At 40.9% G+C, this 20,937-nt stretch overlaps 1 protein-coding gene across 1 annotated transcript in view; it reads left to right on the top strand.

The window, feature by feature from the left end:
• mmp17a (matrix metallopeptidase 17a) overlaps positions 1-20,937 on the top strand; it is a 39,414-nt gene that overhangs the window by 7,245 nt on the left and 11,232 nt on the right. The window contains exons 3-4 of the mRNA XM_030769806.1: positions 14,762-14,894; positions 15,078-15,213. Of these exons, the coding sequence (XP_030625666.1) occupies positions 14,762-14,894; positions 15,078-15,213 (269 nt within the window). The remainder of the gene's footprint in view (positions 1-14,761; positions 14,895-15,077; positions 15,214-20,937) is intronic.

Raw genomic sequence — 20,937 nt, 5'->3', positions numbered from 1 at the left:
ATGTCTCCCTCTCTTTTCTTTCTGTTTTTTTTTTTTTTCAACCTGCAGCTGTAACATCCTTTTCCACGTTTTCAGTAGCCGATATCAAGGAGACCCCGGTTCTCCACGGGAATTAAACTGTTCTGTTTCACTAAGTGCCAATATAAAACACTATGAATAAATTAGTTTAAGAGGAGGTCCGAATCTCTCAAAGCAATGAAAATTCCCCAGACATTGAGAATAGAAAACTGCTCTGTTTATTGGTTTACCCACATATCATGATTATTTCATATTTAACACCCTCAATACCCTGAACAGCACTGAATCTTAATATACAACCCTGAATGTTTATATGGCAAGATACCAGTGGTTAAAAAAAAAATGTATTCATTATTTATTACACTCAAGCATGCTGTGCATCAATAAGGTGGAGACCACAAGGCTTAACACAATTGTATCTCCACTTAAAAATGATCTGACATCCCAGATTGCATCAGCAGTAATCAATGTTCCAACACTGAAGATCTCGGCTCACCTTCACTCCTCAATATCGAGGTCGCAGGGCCTCTGCAAGAAGTGCTGATAGCTTATCTGCTTTTATGGTCTCATGCATACATCACTCTCTCAGCGACAGAGACAGATATTCACTTTATCGCCATCAACTGGAATGAATTAGAAGATTCCTTAATTTAAACTCAGAAGAAGCATTCAAAGGTCATCCTTGTTTAAAGACGGAAAGCAACAGCCCACAAACAGTCTGTTCAAACCCAGTTTTGGTTTCTTTGTTATGTTAGTCTGTCATTGGAAATATAGTTGCTATTGTAAAGGGAAGCTGAATTGTATTTAGAACCACATACTGTAGAGTCTCAGGGGTTCCTTTTCTAGTAGGGTTTTTTTTTTGCTGTTGTTGTTGTTGTTGTTGTTGTCACAATACACCAGAGATGTCATAAGAGCTCCGCTGCAGCAAAGCTAATTTTGTAAACAAAGTTGACTTTAGAGGTGACCTCACTGTGCTAAGAGGTGTAAGAAACAGAGAGAGAAAGAGAAAGAGAAAGAGAAAGAGAAAGAGAGGGGGGGGGTGCTGCTATTAGCCCAACCTCTGCAGTTACTAAACTTAACTGCTGCTACTGACCTGCCTGATTTGTTATCTGAGCATCTGTACAGCTCTCTGTTTGATGCTGCTGAGTGAGCATCTGGGGTCAGGATTTGATAACATGCCCCGTGGTGAGATTGGCCTCCTCCACCTATTGCAGATATCACAGGAACATCAGCCAGAGATCCCAGTGGAAAGAATTAAAAGCTAATTAACAGCCATTAGCGTGTAAGCCTGGGAATCATCAGTAACAGGAGCCAAGGTGTTCCCTTCAGAGCACACTAGGTAAGGATACGGCTGCATTAACCTCACAACGCAGACCCCGTGCAGACCAGCCCCCGTACCACGCTCCAGCAGGGAAATTGGAGATCTAATTTAGCCAGAGTGGAGCAGGGAACATAGAGGACTGAAGATAAATTGATTCATCGACTCACGGGGTTGTGAGGTTTATTTTTGAACCTTTACAGTCAGCCACATTTTATTCGTGGGAGATTGTTTGGGTTTGAACTTCGACACCATTTCGAAAAAAAAAAAAAAAAAAAAAAAAGACCCGTCTGCTCCTTTGTGGAGGCCCCACTGGTTTTAGATGTGAAACAATATCCAATTTCCTTTTATTTATCTCTCCTTCATGTTGACACGAGGGCACAGTGGTCACCTTTTTTGACAGATTTCACCTTGTCCCAGCTCAGTCCTCTTATCTCTCTCGCTCTGTAGTTTTTTCACTTTGAGGATTACTCGTGACGCCTTTTTGTTTCTTTTTTTTTTTTTTTTTTTTTTTTTTTTTTTTCCGTCTTGCTTTGGCAACGTGTGCCACAGCTAAAACTCACAACAGTGTAAAGTCAGCAGCCAATTTTGGGAGAGATCCTGGCACATAATTCATGTCGCTTGTTTGATTTACACACCTTGATTGCTCTAAAATAAAATATACGAGTTCGTCCAGGTTGAGCCGGTAGTCAATATGCTGTCTAGGTCTAGGCTGTAGTTTTTAGCCATCCCATTGCTTAGATGTTTGAGAAATATTTGGTGCACCCCTTTCAATAACACTGTAAATTGAGAAAGAATAAAATTGTTCGAAGCCTGATCGTAATTTTTTATGGTTGGAAGGCCTAGCCCATATCAATGATAGAGTATTTTGTGCTGCCAGTTGAAGAGGTCAGGACCAGTTGTTACCATTCCTCAGCATTCTGTCAGTGTAGCAGCTCTCAGCAAAGTCTCAGTGTAAATCTGTCTCCTTGACAAGTGGTTGTTCAAGACAGCTTTAAGTTACATCAGCAGACGAAAACCACCGACACCGAAGGACACCAACATGTAGAAAAACCCTGGCTGTAACATGAACTGCGATCGTTCATTTTGCATAAACAAAAGCGAATGCCCAGACTTTGGTATGCTCGTGAGGCGATATGTTTAAATTAGAATTCACATCCACTCAAGAGGTTCACAAAGTTTTCATATTACATTTCTCTCGTGAGCCTTAAAGAGGATATTGGATGCTGTGGCATATGGCAGTCAGAATACGTGACTCTTTTGCTCTCTGTGTGTTATGTTGTGAATGTAATAAATATTTCAGAGGGGCCACTGTTTGTGGTTTGCTCTATCCCTGTATTTGTCTGGCCTGGCTTAGCTGCAATGGCAGATTGGTGTCCCACTAGGAATTCGACATCAAACGATTACCAAGGTTTTCGACTCGTTCTGGCAGTTAAATTTAACCACTGTAGTAGGATGCCTCAGAAATTGCTTCTAACATCAGAGATTGTTTATTTTAGAACTTGAGCTGGTTCTTGTTTGCTCTTCACGCTACGCAGTAGGTAAAAACCATAAGCACATACATAAAGCGAGTCGACACAAGTGACTGATGTTAGGTTTGGTCTTTCATCCTTGGTAAATATTTGATTGAGTTATTTTGAAACTCTTCATGTCAGAAATGGAAGTAGCTCACTGGTAAAAGATGACAACAACTGTGTAGAGGAGATGCTGTTAACTTTAGATTCTGTTACCTTCAAGAAATCTCAAAATGTGCATGTATACATTACATTAGCCCCAGTGTTGCATAACAGATTTCTCTGAATTTAGCAAATTGCGTTTATTATATTTAGCAAATAATCCCTTTTATTTTCACAAAGCTGTTAAATTAAAGAGGAAATAAGGCTGTTTATCAAGAGTTACAAAGATGCAGGGGAAAACAATAATTGCGCAATGGCAAGCAGTTGGCTTACTTAAGAATGCTTTTCTCAGTATTCTGAATGTGTTCCCGCTTCTCTAGTGGAACATGAATCACTTACACAACATTTTTCACTCTGTAACATTTGCTCTTTCTCTGTGCTGCTTTGCGGCCTCAAACCTGAATCCCAATTTTTTTTTTTTTTTTTTTTTTTTCGAGCTTGTTCTCTGCAAACCAGTCCAGTTCAAATTCCACAGTTACTGGAGCCTTAACCTGATCATTGGCACATTTTCTACTGACAGGTTTTATTGTTTTTTTTTTTTTAACCTGACACAGCTTCATGGTTGAGCAGCATCCCTCTGGACCTTTGGCTTTACTCGATATTCGCAGATCCACCTTCATTACGCTGCCAACAGAGAGAATGAACCCAGTCCAGTTCGACCCCCGCACAAAAGGTGTTTGTTTTCAAAGGATCCGCTGTATTGACTCCAGAGGCGGTGTTGAATGAATCAGCTCAGAGCACGTGCCCGGTGGAGGATCCAATACCTATTAGCACCTCTGTACTAATGCTCCACATAATCTTGTTTTGAACTGATTTCTTTCTGTGTTTTCTCTCTCTTTGTCTGTCAGGGACATGTTTAACGTTCAGTGTGCACCGTGTCCACGCTCTGAATGGTTAGCGCCTGCTTTGGCTCAGAGTTTGCTCTTGGCAAAGGCTAGGAGCCAGAGGTAGTGACTGCAGGCTCTCTCTCCCACATTCCCTGCGTCTGCTCTCACAGCTCAGTTAGACACAGATAGGCCTGGTATCTCCTCACACTTGCATCAGCTGCCCAAGCTTAGAGGATTAAAAGTAGAACTTATCTGCTCTTTTTCAAACCCTGTGAGTGAGTGTGTGTGTGTGTGTGTGTGCGTGTGTGTGTGCATGTGTGTGTGTGTGTGTGTGTGTCTGTGCATGTGTGTATGTGCAGGCATGTATGCGGTGCATGTGTGCGTGTGTGTGTGTGTGCGCGTGCTTGCGTGTGTGTGTCTGTGTCTATGTGTGTGTGTGTGTGTGTGTGTGTGCGTGTGTGTGCGTGTGTTTGTGTGTGTGTGTTCCTGTCCGTCTGTCCGTCTGTCCTCATTTACCCTCAAACACAGCACAGCCATTACTCTCTCAAGTTTGAAAAACAGGATTAATTCCTGAACAAAAAAATATTCTTAATAGGTTGAAACACCAGTACACAAACTCAGTCACTTTAAAACCCAGCCAGACCCACTAGTGTCTCCCTCTCTTTGTGTAGAGTAGAAGATGCCCTGCTGGCGACCTCCTTAGACAGACAGTGCTTTACATAAATAGTGACCATGTTCACTCCATTGACCACACACTTACTCTTATGGAACTACGCTGACCTAAGCTGAGTAGATAAGTGGTTAAGTTTGTGAAAGCACATCCTTGCAGCTAGTATTCATGTCTCAGCCTTTTAAGTGTCAGGCCGCGCTTCAGACTGGCGTTGGTGTGCCGTTTTCCGCTCTCCCCTGGGGTGTGTTATAGCACACTGTAAGCCTGCTGACAGTATGTCTAACCTTTGTGTGAATGCGTTGAATAAACTGTGTTTTTCGCCTTGTCCGCAGAGGCCAAATCAACAGCATTGCTCATTCACAGAGCATCTGTGACTGAGGCTTCTCGTGGTGTCTCACGAGCTTATTATTATTGTCAAGTGTCTGCCGAACTGGATGAATCCTCCTCATAACATATGGGATGTCTGCAAACATTTACCTTGAGTGCACTTCCCACTGAATGTATTATTGATTGTTGCAGCTTGTTGAAGTGTACAGTAATTTTCATTGGTTTGTATGCTCTAGTGTTTCTCTATTACACAATCCATTTTTGATTAAAATTGTGCTGTGTGGACTTTCAGCCCATTTTATTTGTGTTTCTTTGTGTGTGTGTGTGTGTGTGTGTCTGTGTGAAAGGGCAATGTGAAAGTTGGTTGTGTTCACAAAACACATTTAAAGGAAACATGTTTAAATTGAATATGTTGAGCCAAACGATTTCTTTCCTTTTTCAAACGAACTACCTGGCTATATATTTTAGTTCAGCATGCTCTGAAAGATGCCGAGAGTTTCATAAGATATTTATGATTTTTGTTATCACCGTGGGAGCCGCGTCGGTCTGTTCGTGATGATTAGCAGAAGAGAAAAGTGAGTGTTTGCATAAAGAATTGTAGGCAGTATGCAGACACTTGTGATGTTCCCTGTCTAGATTCACTAATAATAGAATTGCTCTGCACATACATGCATGTACATCGTTTTTCAATGGTTAAGCAGTGGACTTTTTTCCTTCATAAATGGACATAAACATTTATCTACTTACAGAGAGAGAGAAGTGTGTGTGTGTGTGTGTGTGTGTGTGTGTGTGTGTGTGTGTGTGTGTGTGTGCGTGCGTGCGTGCGTGCCATATAGGGATGCTCTTGTGTACTGTGGCTATATATATGTACACGCGTCGGTAAGTCCTCTCTATATCAGATGATGGTGCCAGCCCATTGTGAAGGACAAATTTCACTCTCAGCATATGAGATATATGTATTCATAGCCCCTGTAGTGTCTGGTAAAGATCTGAGAGAAGTTGTTTTTATGCTGTTTGTGGTTTTGTGTTGTTGCTTTATTTATGTTGCTTATGTTTTATTTAGGCTGTGTCATGAAATGCAGGGCTGAAGTCCAGATGATACTGGTTTATTTTGTGTGGATATTGGATGAAACACAGGATCGTGCCGCTAAGTACTAAAATCTTCACTCAGGACAAAAATGTAACCAGTTGGTAGTTTGAAAGATGTAAGGCCTAAAGATATGACATACAGTAATTTATGCTCTGATTTACATGTAAACTGTGTGTCTGTGTGTGTTCAGTGACGAGCTGTGGCATTTCTTGCTTCCAGAAGACTTTCACCAGAAAGATGATTGATCACTTCTCTCCTTTGCTGTGTATTAAAGTAGTTCTGCATTGAATGCTTAAGGTTGTCGTATCGATTTCGGCTTTCTGTTTATTTGTGCTGCCGCTGGCCTTTGAATATGAATGTCTGGGGAAACAGAGACAGGTTGGCTTTACACAGCTCTCTCTCTCTGTCTCTCTCTCTCTCTCTCTGTCACGCTCCCTCTCCCTTCCTCTCTGTCCCCTCTTCTCTTTTTGTTCCTGTGATAAATAACAGATTATTCAACAGCGCGTCTCATCTCTCTCAGCCGCAATTGTTTGTCTGTGTATGTTTTCCATGGGAATTACTTAAATAAAATGTGAGTTTAGTTGCTGGAGACTATGTTGCATAGTTTGGGGTCTGACAATGTCTGTAATCAAAGAGAGCGTCACAGAGGGGCGTGTTGAGAGAGTTGGTTATTTCATCCGCGTGTTGATGGATATACCTAGCCAGCGTGTTACTTTTTCTCTCTCTCTCTCTCTCTCTCTCTCTCTCTTTCTCTCTCTCTCTCTCTCCCTCTCCATCCTCCTCTCTCAGCTCATGTACAATCTTTCCATCCTCATTGAGTAGATTCTCCTGAGCGTTTGGATTGCTCACTCATTGAGTTTCTATTCCCTGCTTCAGTTGTTTTGCTGGCTAAATCCCCACTGTGCCCTTGGCTCTTCCTCTGTCTCTCTCTCTCTCTGTGAGACTGAATCACAGTCCCAAGTCCCTTGTGGTAATTTATTAAATTATACATTACATTAAAAAAAAAAATAAATCAGCGACAGTGACGCTAGCGTTATGTTGGGCTGAACAGAATTATATCTGTATCTGTGGGTTTTTACACTTCCTTGATTTTTTTTTTCCCCCCCTTGCTTAGGGTACAAAACAGAGAAAATGAAAGATTTGTTGCAATCCATTGAAAACCCTTTCATTTTGACTGCTTTATCGCAGTCCCACACATTTTATTTCTATGCTCTACATTTGAAGTGCACCGTTGATCATACGTCAATGCTGCAAATCCTTTGCATTGCCAGTAGTGGCAGATTCAATCAGATGTTCAAGGTCCAAACTTCCCTAAACCGACACTAATCAGAGTAAACAGTCAACTCTAACCAGTAAACTCTATGATTATCCCTCTTCTCATTCTGTGTGTTTGTCCTGTATCAGTGCCTTCCAGATGGTCGTAGCTAGGTGTTTGTCTCTAGAGAAGCAATGTCTCTGAGTCTTTGATATAGAAACTTTTGATTAATGACAGGGAGGGTTATTGGAAATGGAGGCCATTCAGAGCCCCTTCTGTCTGTTTGTTTCTCTCTCTCTCTCTCTCTCTCTCTCTCTCTTTGTCTCTCTTATTTTGTTTGGAAGGTGATGGCAGTGAGAATAAGAAAAGTGTTAAGACTGTGATTAATGCTGACTTTCCTCCTGTATAATCTGAAGTAAATCTTATGGGGGATAAGGAGTTTGAGGCAATGAATGCATCAGTGTGTGTTGAAGCAGTTTCTCCCTCCTTCGTCTGTTTTCTCCAGAAAAACCAGGACCTCTCGTTTCAAATCTGTTTATTCTCAAACACCGTTTTGAAACCCCAGACGTCAAAAAAGTTCCCATAAATCATTTTTTGGTAGGATTAAGGTATTCTGTCTCAAATGAGATCTATCAGCCTCAGAAACTGATAAGAAAGTCTCTGCTAGACCTCGAGGGGATATGAGAGAGAGAAAAAAAAAGAATGTTTTTTATTTATTTGTTTATTTTCAAAAAGAGGGCTAAACTTAGAATTCTGTACGAACCCACTGTCTGTTTTTTTTTTGTTTATATAAGTGAGTGTTGTGCTAATATTCTATGTTCAGTGTCTCCTGAGTTATACTGATGTAGAAACAAGACTCCACATCACTGATCGAACATCAAGTCCTCCTCGTGTCCTCTTTGTGTGTGTATGTGAGTCGGTGTGTGGGTGTGTGTGTGTGTGTGGCCTGGTACACCTATTTTAAGTGAATGGGTAGACTGAATATACAATATCTCCTCATGAGAGCTATCTCTCTCTCTCTGTGTCTCTGTCCCTCAGGGATCTGGGAAGACATTTAGCTGCGTAAACATGATTTAATTCACTCCAGCTATTTGGGGATATGAAAGGGGGGGGGGGGGTGCGGTCAGAGGTTTTGGTCTGGAAGGAGACCTGGGCAAATGACTCACTTCCTCTCAATGTGGCACATGAAGGGGTTCTCTCAGTGGGGGTCTGTGGGACCAGACAATACTGTTGTGGACTGGAGGCACACAATCAAACTTTTCATAGTGGGAGAGTTGTAGCTGACTGCTCACACTGAGAGTTTCCATAGGAGAGGAGATGAGAGAGGAAGTGTAGTGCTATTTAAACTTGCTGTTTGACCCCTGAGATCACATTGGAGGAGACCCGGCTTTGTTGTCTATCTGACCAAAGCTCGGAGACACGGGTCAGCATGTGATATTGGCATTTTAACAAGACACACCAGAACTGGGAGTGTATGATGCAGTGTTTTTTCCTCTCTGTCTCTGTCTCTTTCTCTCTCTCTCTCTCTCTCTCTCTCTCTCTCTCTCTCTCTCTCTCTCTCTCTCTCTCTCTCTCTCTCTCTCTCTCTGTCTCTTTCTCTCCGACTCTTTCTCTGCCTCTCTCTCTCTGTTCTAGTTGTCTTTTTTTTTTTCTATGTTCTGAGACTGCGTTGAGGAAACATAACTCAACTCTTTGTTTATTAGAGCATGCCAGCACTCATGAAGATGTGATGTGTGCTTGGAGTGTACAGCTGGGTATAGGAAAAGAAGTGTTTTCTGCAGTTTTGTTATTTTCATCATATCATGCTCCGTTGCATGTTTTCTGACGATTAGGATTAGAGCAGCTGGGATTTGGATTAGAGCAGAAAGAGAGCCAAAGTTTTTGCCGCAACAGCCAAATAAAGTCATTTAAAGCTGAAGAGATCAGATTTGGAGGACAGTGAGCCTATGGAAATCAACAAGAGTGAATGGCTTCATCCGGAGCAAGGGGAGGACGTTAAGAGATTACTGGGAGGGAGTTTCCAAGCGACAGCATGTGGACTTGCACTGTGATTTTTTGGGGGGGGGGGCGGCTGTGGCGGAGCTGGTTTACAAGACTTTACAGGACCAAGTGCTAAACAAACAGAAAATCCAAAAGAACTTTAGAGGCTGAATGTTGCGGTAATCCACTCCAGCCCCACCGCTGATGTGAGTTTGACCACTGACCTGCGTAGTGAGGGTAAAGTGTGTGGAACTGCAGGCAGATGATTGAGTGGCTCTGGCTCTCAGTTCTTTGTCAGCAGTCATGCTCGAATGTGACCAGGGAGCACAGAGGAGTACGCGCACCAACGAGCAACGGGCCTGTCAAAAAAAAAAAAAAATCACTATGTTTTTATTTCTTTATTTCTTTATATTCTCATTCCTCTGGTCCCTTATGTGATGTAACATGCATGAGATGGCAAAAAAAAAAAAAAAAAAACGGAGGAAAAAAAAACGTTAAAAAACGTATAGCCTCAAGGTGTATGCCAAGCACCATGTTTGTTCAGTGTTGCAGAAATATACACAATGAGTTTTCCCCCCAAAGAGAGAGAAAGCGAGAGAGAGAGACAGAGAGAGAGAGAGAGAGAGAGACCTTGCTGGCCCCTTTTTTCCAGGATTCACTTCCACCTATCTGTTTGTCTTTGTTGCCATGCCATCTCTGTAATTCATAGCTGCTGATGGATTCTGTGTGTGTGTGTGTGTGTGTGTGTGTGTGTGTGTGTGTGTGGGAGGGGGGACAGGTATTAGATGGGGGAGTACGGTGGTGAGAATGACTGACTGTGGTACAGATAAGTAGTGAGGCCAGACTAGAAAATTGACAGAGCTACGAGGATTAAAGACCACAGGAAATAGAAGCACAGCCCTGCCAACACATGCTCTCGCAGACCTACATGAGAGCTCTGCCCGAAAACCACCTATCTTCTCTCTTAGCCCCACAAAGAAAGGCAAGAGATGTTGTTCACCAAATAACTATGAATCCAGATGATACCTTAGGTGATTTCTTTTCATTTGTCTTTCTCTGAAAGGCATATTTTAAAAAAGTTTTTTTTGTGTGTGTCAGATGAACCTCCTGGTCATCTTTGCCTCTCAGCATCTCAACTCTGCCATGGATGAGGTAATATTGGTTGTCCCAGACCACATGATGATGACAAACGATGGGAAAATAAGTAACTTTCGCGATTAATCCAGTCGTACGCTGGATTAACAGTCTGCGTAACACTGCAGGACAGCTTTCTTGGTTGTTTTGTGTTCTTTCGTGTACTCTAAGACAGAGGTGGTAAAAGTATTCAGGTATTATACTCGAGTTAAAGTAAAGATAAAAGCATCAAAAAATGTCTCTGAAAGTAAAAGTCACCCACTAAGAAACAGCTTGAGTCAAAGTCTTTAAGTATCAGGCTGTGAATGTACTCAAGTTTTCAAAAGTACAAGTTGAAAAAACATAGACCCACTCCAAATAATTAAACAAGACTATTTACATGTTTGTACTCTACAATTTCACATTACCGTTAAAGGTTGTATCCAAACCAATCTGTCATTTATCTTACGGCACTATATTGTGATGGTGAGCAACAGCAAAACGATAAGGAGAATGTTCTATTCCTGCATGTACGGTGCATTAAACGGTAGCTACTAACTTATCTCAGTGTATTTCATCTCAGTGTATTTTAGATAGGCTATACTTATAGGCTATATCTCCATAAACATTTTCCACTTGCAGCAAGCTACCGTTTGCTATACCGTCTTTGATATTTGCCAGCCAATGGACTGATATAAGCGATGATAACAACATACAAGGGCAAGTGTCATAGCCAGGAGCATGGGCTAGGCACACAAATGCATACGATGCATACAAGCAGTGCTATTCCTGCGTGCATTCAATCGGTTACCACTTGATAAAACAAAAATAAGAGACAAAACAAGCAAAGCACAATGGTTTATGGCTTATGAATGGCCATCCCTGCCAGCCCTTCTTAGAAATGTATTGGAATAAATAATATTTATATATAATACATAATATTTTTTTTAATATAATTTCTTTATAGATGTAGCTGAGTAGAAAGTGAAAGTTGCTCATACTCAGGGTTCAAACCCAAGCCAAGACACAACTTTATATTATTGGAGTTGTCTTTGGACGTCTGGGGAGTTGTCTTTGGACTCCTGCTCACTCCGAGACTCCCTCTCTCTTCTCTCTTTCTCTTCATCGGACTGTGCAATGGGGGTTCTGGGGCTTTGTGTTAAAGTCTATACTTTCTCTCAAGTTTCTAGTTCAGTAATAAAAAAAAAGAAAAAAAAAAAGCTCTTCATACTTAGATAGATGACATGCAGCAAGAATACTGACACTGCAAAGCAGTGACCTTCCCCCTGAATACACATTCACTCATCATTCCTGTTGGCTTCCAAGGCAACTTTGAGAGAGATCTGTCCTTGCACAAAGTCAGTGACCTTAGCTGAGCTGAATCTTTTGGAAAATGTTTTCACAGTGAAAGATTTGCACGTCCTGAGCCAGGGTGTCTCTTTGTGTGTGTGCATGTGACTGTGTGTATGTGTACCATGTATTGGTATCTTTCTGCGGACCAAAAGTCACCAGTAAGATAGCATAATCTGACAAAATTGCCTTGTGGGAACCAAAATGTTGGTCCCCACTAGGAGAACAATGTTTTTCTAAACTATATTGTTGTTACTGATACTACAAAAAATTTCAAAACATTTCTTTGGTTAAGGTTAGGGTTGGGGTTAGGGATAGATTAGTATGATTAGTATTCTGTAGTTACAGGGTAATGGGAGTTAATGGAAAGTAAGTAGGATATGAATAAAGGCTTACATGTGCGTGCGTGTGTGCGTGTGTGTGTGTGTGTGTGTGTGTCTGTGTGTGTGTGTGTGTGTGTATTTGTGGGTGGGTTGGTTGTTGAGAGAGAAAGAGGGAGAGAGAGAGTGTGTGTGTGTGTGGGTGGGTGGGTGAGAGAGAGAGAGAGGGAGAGAGAAAGAGAAAGAGAGAGAGAGAATGTGTGTGTATGTGCATGCATGTGTGCGTATTTGTGTTTGTGTTTATATGGAGTGCGTTTTCAGAATTCTCTCTCCCACTTCTGGCTTTGCATTGGCAGCTTCACACTTTTGTAGGAATCTCAGTAAAAAATCTAGGTGTGACCACACAGGCGGTCATCCTTTTTAAAAATATATTTTATTACATTACTCATACACAATTAAAAAAAAACAAAAAACAATACAACACTATGCAGTGCAACCCCTCTCTTGGACTGGAATGTCTGTAATCTCCAGCAGTGATGGGATATGGTCATTACTTGTCATTGTTTGTTTAGGTCCCTTACACGATCTCATCATAGCAAAGTGAGAGTCCACCGTTGTACTTCACTGAAATTCTGTTCCTCCTGAGTCGATCAACAATGAAAATACTGGTGATGATGATGATGATGATGATGATGATGGTGATGATGATGATGATGGCGATGATGATGATGATGGCAATGATGATGATGATGATGATGATGATGGTGATGATGATGATGATGATGATTAAAATATCTGATGATAACTGATTATGTCTATAGATGAGACTGAGGGCGGTACCAAATGAACGTCTCGGAGACCACACGCTCGTTTGCTGAGATGTATCTCGCTGTGAAAGAGCTTATGCATGGGGAGGTTGTTTATGGGAGACACTTTGCAGTTGATAAGAGAGCTGTGTTGACTGCGTGGTAGCACTGGGTGTGCACAGTCATACCGGTCATGCATTGATTTCCCTGACGGCAGGAGGAGAGCTCACACAAACACAGTAAGCTCTTTCTCCACGCTCTCACACAGCTGGACAATTTGTCAACACACAAATTGTGTCAGCTTGAAACTTTAGCAGGAAACTGGATAGCCCAAAGTCAACACAGCGCAATGTTTCAAAGTGAAAGAAGAAGACCGCAAAGATTTTAGTCACGCATTCACTGTCACTCGACACACTGTGTGCATTATTCAATACTTATTAGCGGCGTGCCCTTCTGTTCATTGCTGCTGATGTGTCTTAATGTGTGTTCTGCCTCTGAGGTCTTTTCCTCTTCGACAAGAAATAGCCTTTTGGACTGAGATCATCAGACTTTGCCAGCCGCAAAGACTGATGGTGCCATACTATATTACCCACAGGCACCTCCTCTGATGAATAGCAGTGTTAGCAGGACTGACATAGATGGACTGGGCAGGGTTTTTCTCTGCTGTGCCTCTACTGTTCTCATGACACAACATCAACAGTCAGCTTTCAGATGGATATCCACTCCCTCCACAGTTTCCGTTTAGTTAAAAGTCTTGATGCTTACATTTCGTACTTTTTAAAACGAATAGCATATGTATTAAAAGTTAAGGAAACTTTAGCTTTTGAGTCATCCCTCTATTTCCTCGTCCTACTTATTGTGAGTGAGCAATTTATGGTTGATCGTTCAAGTTGACAGTTTGGAACTAAAACACCCAGTACACATTCAGCTCTGTGATTCTACAGCAGGAACAAAGATTGAACTTCTGATGACTTTTTTTTTTTTTTATACTCGATGCAGCTGTTGTTCCTCAGCTGTATGGATTCTTTTCTGCTTTATTTAACTTCTGTTCTCAGCAGCAGCAGTCTTGGCTCCAATCATATGGAGTGTCTTTTATTAGAAACAAAAGTTCAGACAAGAGGGACCACTCTCCTCAATAGCTGAGAGGCTAGGACAAGATGCACTTTGAGTGTCTGTCAGCATTGGTTTTGCGTGACAGTGAATTCAGAGTCCCAAAGAAAACTGATACCTTTAGATATCGATAGCGATTTTGACCTGTTTTCTTTCTTACAAGAACAGCAGTCGTGCAACAATGTGAGGTCAAGCAGGTTGAACTTTTTTTTTTCTTCCCCTATCTTGGCTGTTTGATTTAGTGTGCTGTTGTTTTCACACATTCGAAAAGTCACGTTTTTTTGATCAACAAAATAAGTTCTTGCATATATTTTATAATTGCCTTTAAGGTACTGAGTGACTTCAGCACAGGTAATATGCTTCATTCTAACTTTGTGTGATTAGTAAGATTTAGCAGGTTTGCTATGTTTGCAGTTTTACTGATGGAATTTGGTGAATTTTGGCATTGTAATTGGCCTTTATAACTGATCAGTAATATTTGTCTTAGGCTCTCTGATTAAAAGCTTATTTAAATTCAGAAAGATTTGACTGAAGGCACGCCAGTGAAGAAAAAATGCTTGGGAGAGTTTGAACCTGCAATAACTGTCTTTTAGACATAATAACCAAAATTAATTTTCAGTTAACACTGATCATCGAATCATCGTTAACAATGCCAAGCGTAAATGCTGCGTGTTCAAACACATTCAAAGTAGATTTAGCAGATAAAATGGTGACTTGCTGAAAATGTGAAGTCCAATATGGTTGTCACTGTGCCTGTTAATTGCATAAAACAGTTAAAGACACAACAGACGTGAAAGCACCATTTTAAAATGAGAAAGATATTTTTAGCGGTTTTCAAGAGAATCCAGTTTCCTGCAATGAAAAGCTCCTGAGCTACAATTGGTTTTTTTTCCCCCTGCAGGACTGGCTAAGTAAGTTTGGCTACCTTCCCCCTCCTGACCCTGTGAATGGACAGCTGCAGACCAAGGAAGCTTTGACCAAGGCCATTAAAGCCATGCAGAAGTTCGGAGGTCTGGAGGAAACTGGAGTGTTAGGTGAGCCAGTGCATTAGGATTAGATGCTCTATTTAATACAAAAATGGAGCGGAAAGGAGAATACAGCTGTTGTGGTTGACCATCTCTGCTGGTGTGTGTGTGTGTGTGTGTGTGTGTGTGTGTGTGTGTGTGTGCGCGCGCGTGTGCGCGTGTGTTCTTGCGTATGTGTAATTCCACTTTCAGATCAGGCAACCTTAGGCTTGATGAAGACGCCACGTTGCTCACTGCCAGACATGTCAGAGCCAGAAGCAGCAGCTGGTCGTAGAAGGCGAGCTCTAGCCCCCAAAACCAAGTGGAACAAAAGACACCTGTCTTGGAGGTAAAGTGCAACAACCTCTACCTTCATCAGCCCCCAAGAGGGCCTCCACAAACTCAACACAACCTCTGGCGTTGTCTCGTTCTGAGAACAGGTGTGTGTGTGTGTGTGTGTGTCTGTGTGTGTGAACAGGCCTGCCACTTCTGGTATAAATGCTTTTGTGAGAGATTGTAACACTGCTGAAATGAGGGAAGATCTTTACACATCTGTCTTGGTTGCCATGAGCAATGAGTAACAAGTACAGTGTAGGTGTACTGTACATTTGAGATAAGGATCTGCAAAAATGCAACAGGTTCCCAGACAGCACATGTGAGTGAACGGTTACCATCACAGATCTGCACTTAAAACACACGCACAGACTCTAGTGCTAAAGAGAGATTGACAGGTGATGAGTCGAAAGTGTGTGTGTATGTGTGTCGTTTGTGCTTGCAGCGTTCGTGTGTGATGTACAGTCAAGCCCATGTCTTTAGCTTCACACCGGTTATCATCCGCTCTCATTATCACATTCTGTTATGCTTTCATGTGCTGTGGGGTGCCAATCTTAAAGCCTGGTTGTTGTCAGCGTGTTCCTCTTGATTTTCACCATCTCTTGCGAAATAAACTCATGCATGTTTTTTTTTTTTTCACATTTATGTTGATTTGTGAAATGTTACTGCTTGTTTGTTTGCTGCAGAGACTTCTCTCAGTGATCTTTCAAGTGGAATTCCATTTGCTTTTGATGTGTTTTTTTGAAGTAAAAAAAGAGAGGGAGTTTTTGCTGATCAGAACATAGGAGTAAGATATGATCAGTCACCATCACTTGTAAGGTGTAGGTTTGGAGTGGTAATACTGTAGAGATAGAGAATGTGGCCACGTAATTGGAGTGTTGTGGGTTTGAATGTCAAGGTTGTGGATTCACTCTGAGTAAGCCCCTTAACACCAAAGTTGCTTTACAGGCGTCTCATCCCGACATACACAGTAATATCCTAAATCCCTCACAGTAAGCTTCGGCTGAATTAATAAAGATGAATGATAATTATGGAAGGATAGGCTCATACAGATCTGCTTTTATCAAAAGTTTACTTTTAGGCATAAAATGAGGTGCTCATTAAATGATGTGTGTGTGTATATATATATATATATATATATATATATATATATATATATATATACACACACACACAATGACAAATTTGTTGTATTTACAATGAAATACATCATCTATATTAAATAACTAAATTAAAAAAAAAAAAAATATTCAGCTCTTGCAGTTGCTCCTGCAGCTGTGAGATGATTTGAAGCAAATGCTGGTAAGCTTCCCTTCGCTCTTACCCATACCACCTATCTTTTGGAGTCTTCTAAATATCCCAGCAATTTTTTAGGTTAGATGGTACCTCTGCCCAAGTTTAAAAAGAAGCCTGTCTCAGTGGGCATTTGTTAGGAATATCAACAGAGATGACGAGTTTGAGTGAAGCCTGAGAATTGGGTTAGAGGCCAGATGCTGGAATAACTTTCAAAAAAGGCTTTTTAGTCATTATGGTGGAAAAAGAGAAAAAATACCTGCTGTATAGCCCTAGGCGATTGAGCAGGCTGGAAGGATGGATCGTGATTGGATACTAGGCAGTGTCATGATACAGGCTTTTTGAAAAGATATCTTCAGTAGTGAGCCCAAGAGATACGCAGAATCAATATCAGAGGATGAAGGCACTAACAGTCAAACAGTCAAAACAGAATTTATGCAAAGCACAAGTTCTTGAATTTTGTCTTATGAATGCACGTTAAGTTACTCTGCAGGGAGTAACAACAAATTACATTCACACTGTTTGTTTTGCCTGTATCCCCCCCTCCCCCCCCCCCCATATTTATCCAACAGTACAATGTGAGGCTTGCATTTTAACTTAGTCGGAATAAAGTAAGAATAAATAAACAAAGCTGAGCAGTATTTGTGTCTTGTGTATCCACATTAGCGTTTTTAGGTCCACATAATCAAACTCTTAATAGGGTGGCCTGCTTATTTCAGCTGTGCATCGGACGTTGTGATTGTTCCGACTTTAGTTTTAATGCTGTTCCAGGCGCTGGGACTGGTGTGTTTTATAGCACAGTTCAGAGCAGGGGAGGGCTGATTGATGTGGCACTGAAAGTGCAAGTTCAGAGGTTCAGCTGTCAGGACATGAGACCAGAGCATCAGTCACATCAGTCAAACGAGAGACAGTCCTCAACGGAGCCCTCATCACTTCGCCCCCCTGGTCCAATCTCACACAGGGGACTGCCTTCTGCTCACTAACGGCGAGATTAATTATCCAAATAGATTAGTAGTGATTACGCCGAGGTGAGCCTGTTTTTCCCTCAGACTCTCTAGACGATCTTTGGAGTTGATTTCCCTTGCTGATTAACCCAGAACAGAGACAAACGCCATGATGATAAGCATCTTTCTTTTCACTGCCCTCCATTACCCGCCAATACAGTTCTCCCTTCTTAAGAACCGGCTGTCACAGTTAACCCTTTCTCGTGCCTTTAAAAGAACACACCCTTTTCCCAACAGATGAGCATCTCCGAACAGATACAGTAAGCCATTAAGTTGCCATCTGAATAGAGTAAAGCAGGGCCGTCATTTGTCTGCAGGATGTTCCGCCCACAGTGACGGATGATGAATGGTATTTGGATCTTAATGTTGTATTCTAGTCAGATAATCTGGGCCGTGTCTAATAGGTTGAAATGGGATTAATCCAAAAGGCCGCGCTCTCGTTCCCCTTTTTTTGGGGAGGAGGCGTGTACGATTAAAGGGAGAAAGGAGCAGAGATGATTGAACTACAGGAATTGCATGCTCAAACAGCACAGGGTTGTGGGTTCTTCTTCTTAGATTCTGTATGTGCGAGATTGATTCTGGGGGGGCAGGGGCAGGGGCGGGGGGGGGGTTGGGGGGTGGCGATTAACACAGCATACAGTAAATTTCTTATCTGGGCCTCAGAGCTACAGAGGGTCAGTCATGCAGTAAGATTTAGATTGGAAAGGAGGAAATGAGTTTCTTTGAGGCTGTTGTCTTGTTTCTTTCTCTGCCTGTTTCATCTTAGTCATATCACTTTGAGGCAAAAGCTTAGGATGTGACTGAAAATTAAAAGCTGACATTTTTGATCTGATGTGAGAACTGAGGGTCAGAGAAACATTTTTTGTTTCATTCTCAGTTAAGGAACTGCTCAAAGCTAGACCTGTGTACAGACTATCTCAAAGTAAAACTCTCTCAAGCATCAGGATCAGTTTAAAATGTTCATGTGTGGAAATCTAAAGGGCAGATTGTTGAGAAAATGGACAATTAATTGTGTTACGAATATGCACTCTGTCGACTCCAATCCTGACCCCTTCTTGTTGTGTTCTAACTCTTGACCTCTGTGAACATTAGAACCCACAATGTAAAATATTTCCCTGTAAATATACAATTCTTGAGCAGCAACAGTTGTGCCTGTGAAGCACTGTTTTTTCCACAGAATTTCTACTATGTTTTGAAATGACAGTATAATGCTGTAATTCCATGTACAGTCATTTATGGTTTAACTGTCTGATCTTAATTTAAAACATCTCTGTTTTATCTTGAAATTTCAAATCACCACTGTAACTCAAAGACACAATCCAGAACTCTATTTTCTGTTAACAGTAGTTTATTGACAACAGGTTTACAAGAAATGTTGGGTAAATTTTACAGGCTGCATGCCTGTGTTGTCGTAGCAGTGAAACTTACTGATTATAGCATTGCCATCAGTTTTCCAAAAATGTACAGTAGTGTGTTTTTTTTTATATTAGCAGAATTTTACTGTAGCTTTTAAAATTTGCCGAAAGTCTTCACTTAAATGAAAACGCTATAACAGTGACCCGTTTAGAGGTTTGGTTTACTTCTTACTTACTTAGTCTCTCAAATCATCACTTATGTAACTATAGCATCAGCAGCCATCATAACATTATACTGATGTAATGTGTCCACATAACGTAAAAGTTAAGTACTTCACTGGAAGCGCTTGCAAGTAAATTCCAATAACTTTTTCAGTGCTGCAAATTGTTGTTTCTCAAGCTATAATGGATTCTTAGCAAGCTACAGCTGTCAGACTAGCAACCATTTTCCCAGTGCTGTCACCAATTACCAGCAAGGTTTTGGACAAGAGTTTATTAACAATGGCTCCTTATCAGTATTGTTTGGAGTTTGCTGTCTTAGTCATGGGACGTGCACATCTGGCCTCTAAATTGAGACACAAACTTAGTTTAATTGGTGTTGTGTTCACAAACTGTTCTCTTCGAAGAAATCTTTTAGTTGAACAAAATGAACTAAATCACCTCCTTGTGGGAAAAAAAAAGTTCATTTCATTCATCTCCTTGTTCTGAGCAATTAGCTGTAACAAGGAGCAGCTTCTCACCCGTTTTGTAGCCTTTTTCATCATTGATTTGTGTAGTGGCCATTAGCCAATAAAGGTCCTGATCAAGCCATGAGGTGTCTGAGCACATTTAACCAAAAGCAACAGAAAGTGGTGAAGAATGAAGGAGGGAACCTGTCGTAAATACTACCACCTTACCACCTGCTGGTGAGCAATCCTTAAGCAAGTCAGATTAAAATATTTGGCTAGCAACTCTTTCTGCTATTCAGAAATCTTTAATCAGCATGCTGCACTTTCAAGAACCAGTAAAATGCTGTATATTAACAGTGCTTCACCAGGAAATCTGCAGTCAGAGAAGAATAAGTGTAAATTTAAATAAATACAGTAAGTTACTGTCTCTGCAATACTGTGAAATATAATTCTTAAGAGTTACGCATTTTAAAATGTAAAAAGTTATGAAGTCTTGTATATTAACAGCATTTTTAAAGTGTATGGTTAAATTTTACTGAACCTTTCAACTCTGCATTTTAGGAATCAATTTACGGTTGTAACGTAAAAGGAAAGCAGAAGGCAAAAGCCAAAGGATTTTACAATAAAAAAAAAAAAATAATAATAATTTTCTCTCCTAGCCAATATGCTTTTAAATGTGTAAACACACAAGTTAAAAAGATGGTTCTCAGATCTGATGTGTTTTAAACACAAACTATATTTGCAAAAAAAAAACACGCCTACCAAATGTTTTTATTCTCATGACACTCACAGTGTAATCACACTAGGAGACTCACGACTCACAGCTGCTTCACACCAGTTGGCAAAAAGAGCACAGATCATATCTTTCCACAATGTCAACCTCTCAAGTATTTATTTACAAACCATAGATAAGCTATTCTTAACACAATAGCAAGTTTAGAAATTGATTATATGCTCTAGCATTGGAATTACTTAATGAAATGATTTGAAGGATATCATGGGGGATATAATGGAGAAAAGCAGCAGATTTATGCCACAAATGTAATTTTCATGTAGTACAGCAAGTGGACAAAGTCAACATATGTAGCAAGAGATTTCTAAGTTCATCTTTAATGCAGTAGAGGCTGATGTTGACCTTGGCTTGTGGCTATTGTGCATCATGGTTCAGCATCTCTCCCTGGCCTTCATGTACCGGCATTAAGGATATTGATCACGTGGACTGTCTGAGAAATTTGCATAATGACCTTGGCTATCTGCTGTTATGCTCTAGGTTGCTATGTAACAGAAACCCTCGCATCTAGGATTACTGGGCTTATGTAAAATTTTAGAATGCTGCAGAATCTATTAGTCTGGTCTAAGCAGCACAAACGTAAGCTTATTTCACACTGAGAAGAGTTCTTTCCAGGCACTTACAAAGCTA

The sequence above is a fragment of the Chanos chanos genome, chromosome 3 (genome assembly GCF_902362185.1).
Source record: "Chanos chanos chromosome 3, fChaCha1.1, whole genome shotgun sequence".
NCBI lineage: Eukaryota > Metazoa > Chordata > Actinopteri > Gonorynchiformes > Chanidae > Chanos > Chanos chanos.
The sequence above is the reverse complement of the archived record's forward strand: the minus strand, read 5'-3'. Positions and strand labels throughout refer to the sequence as shown.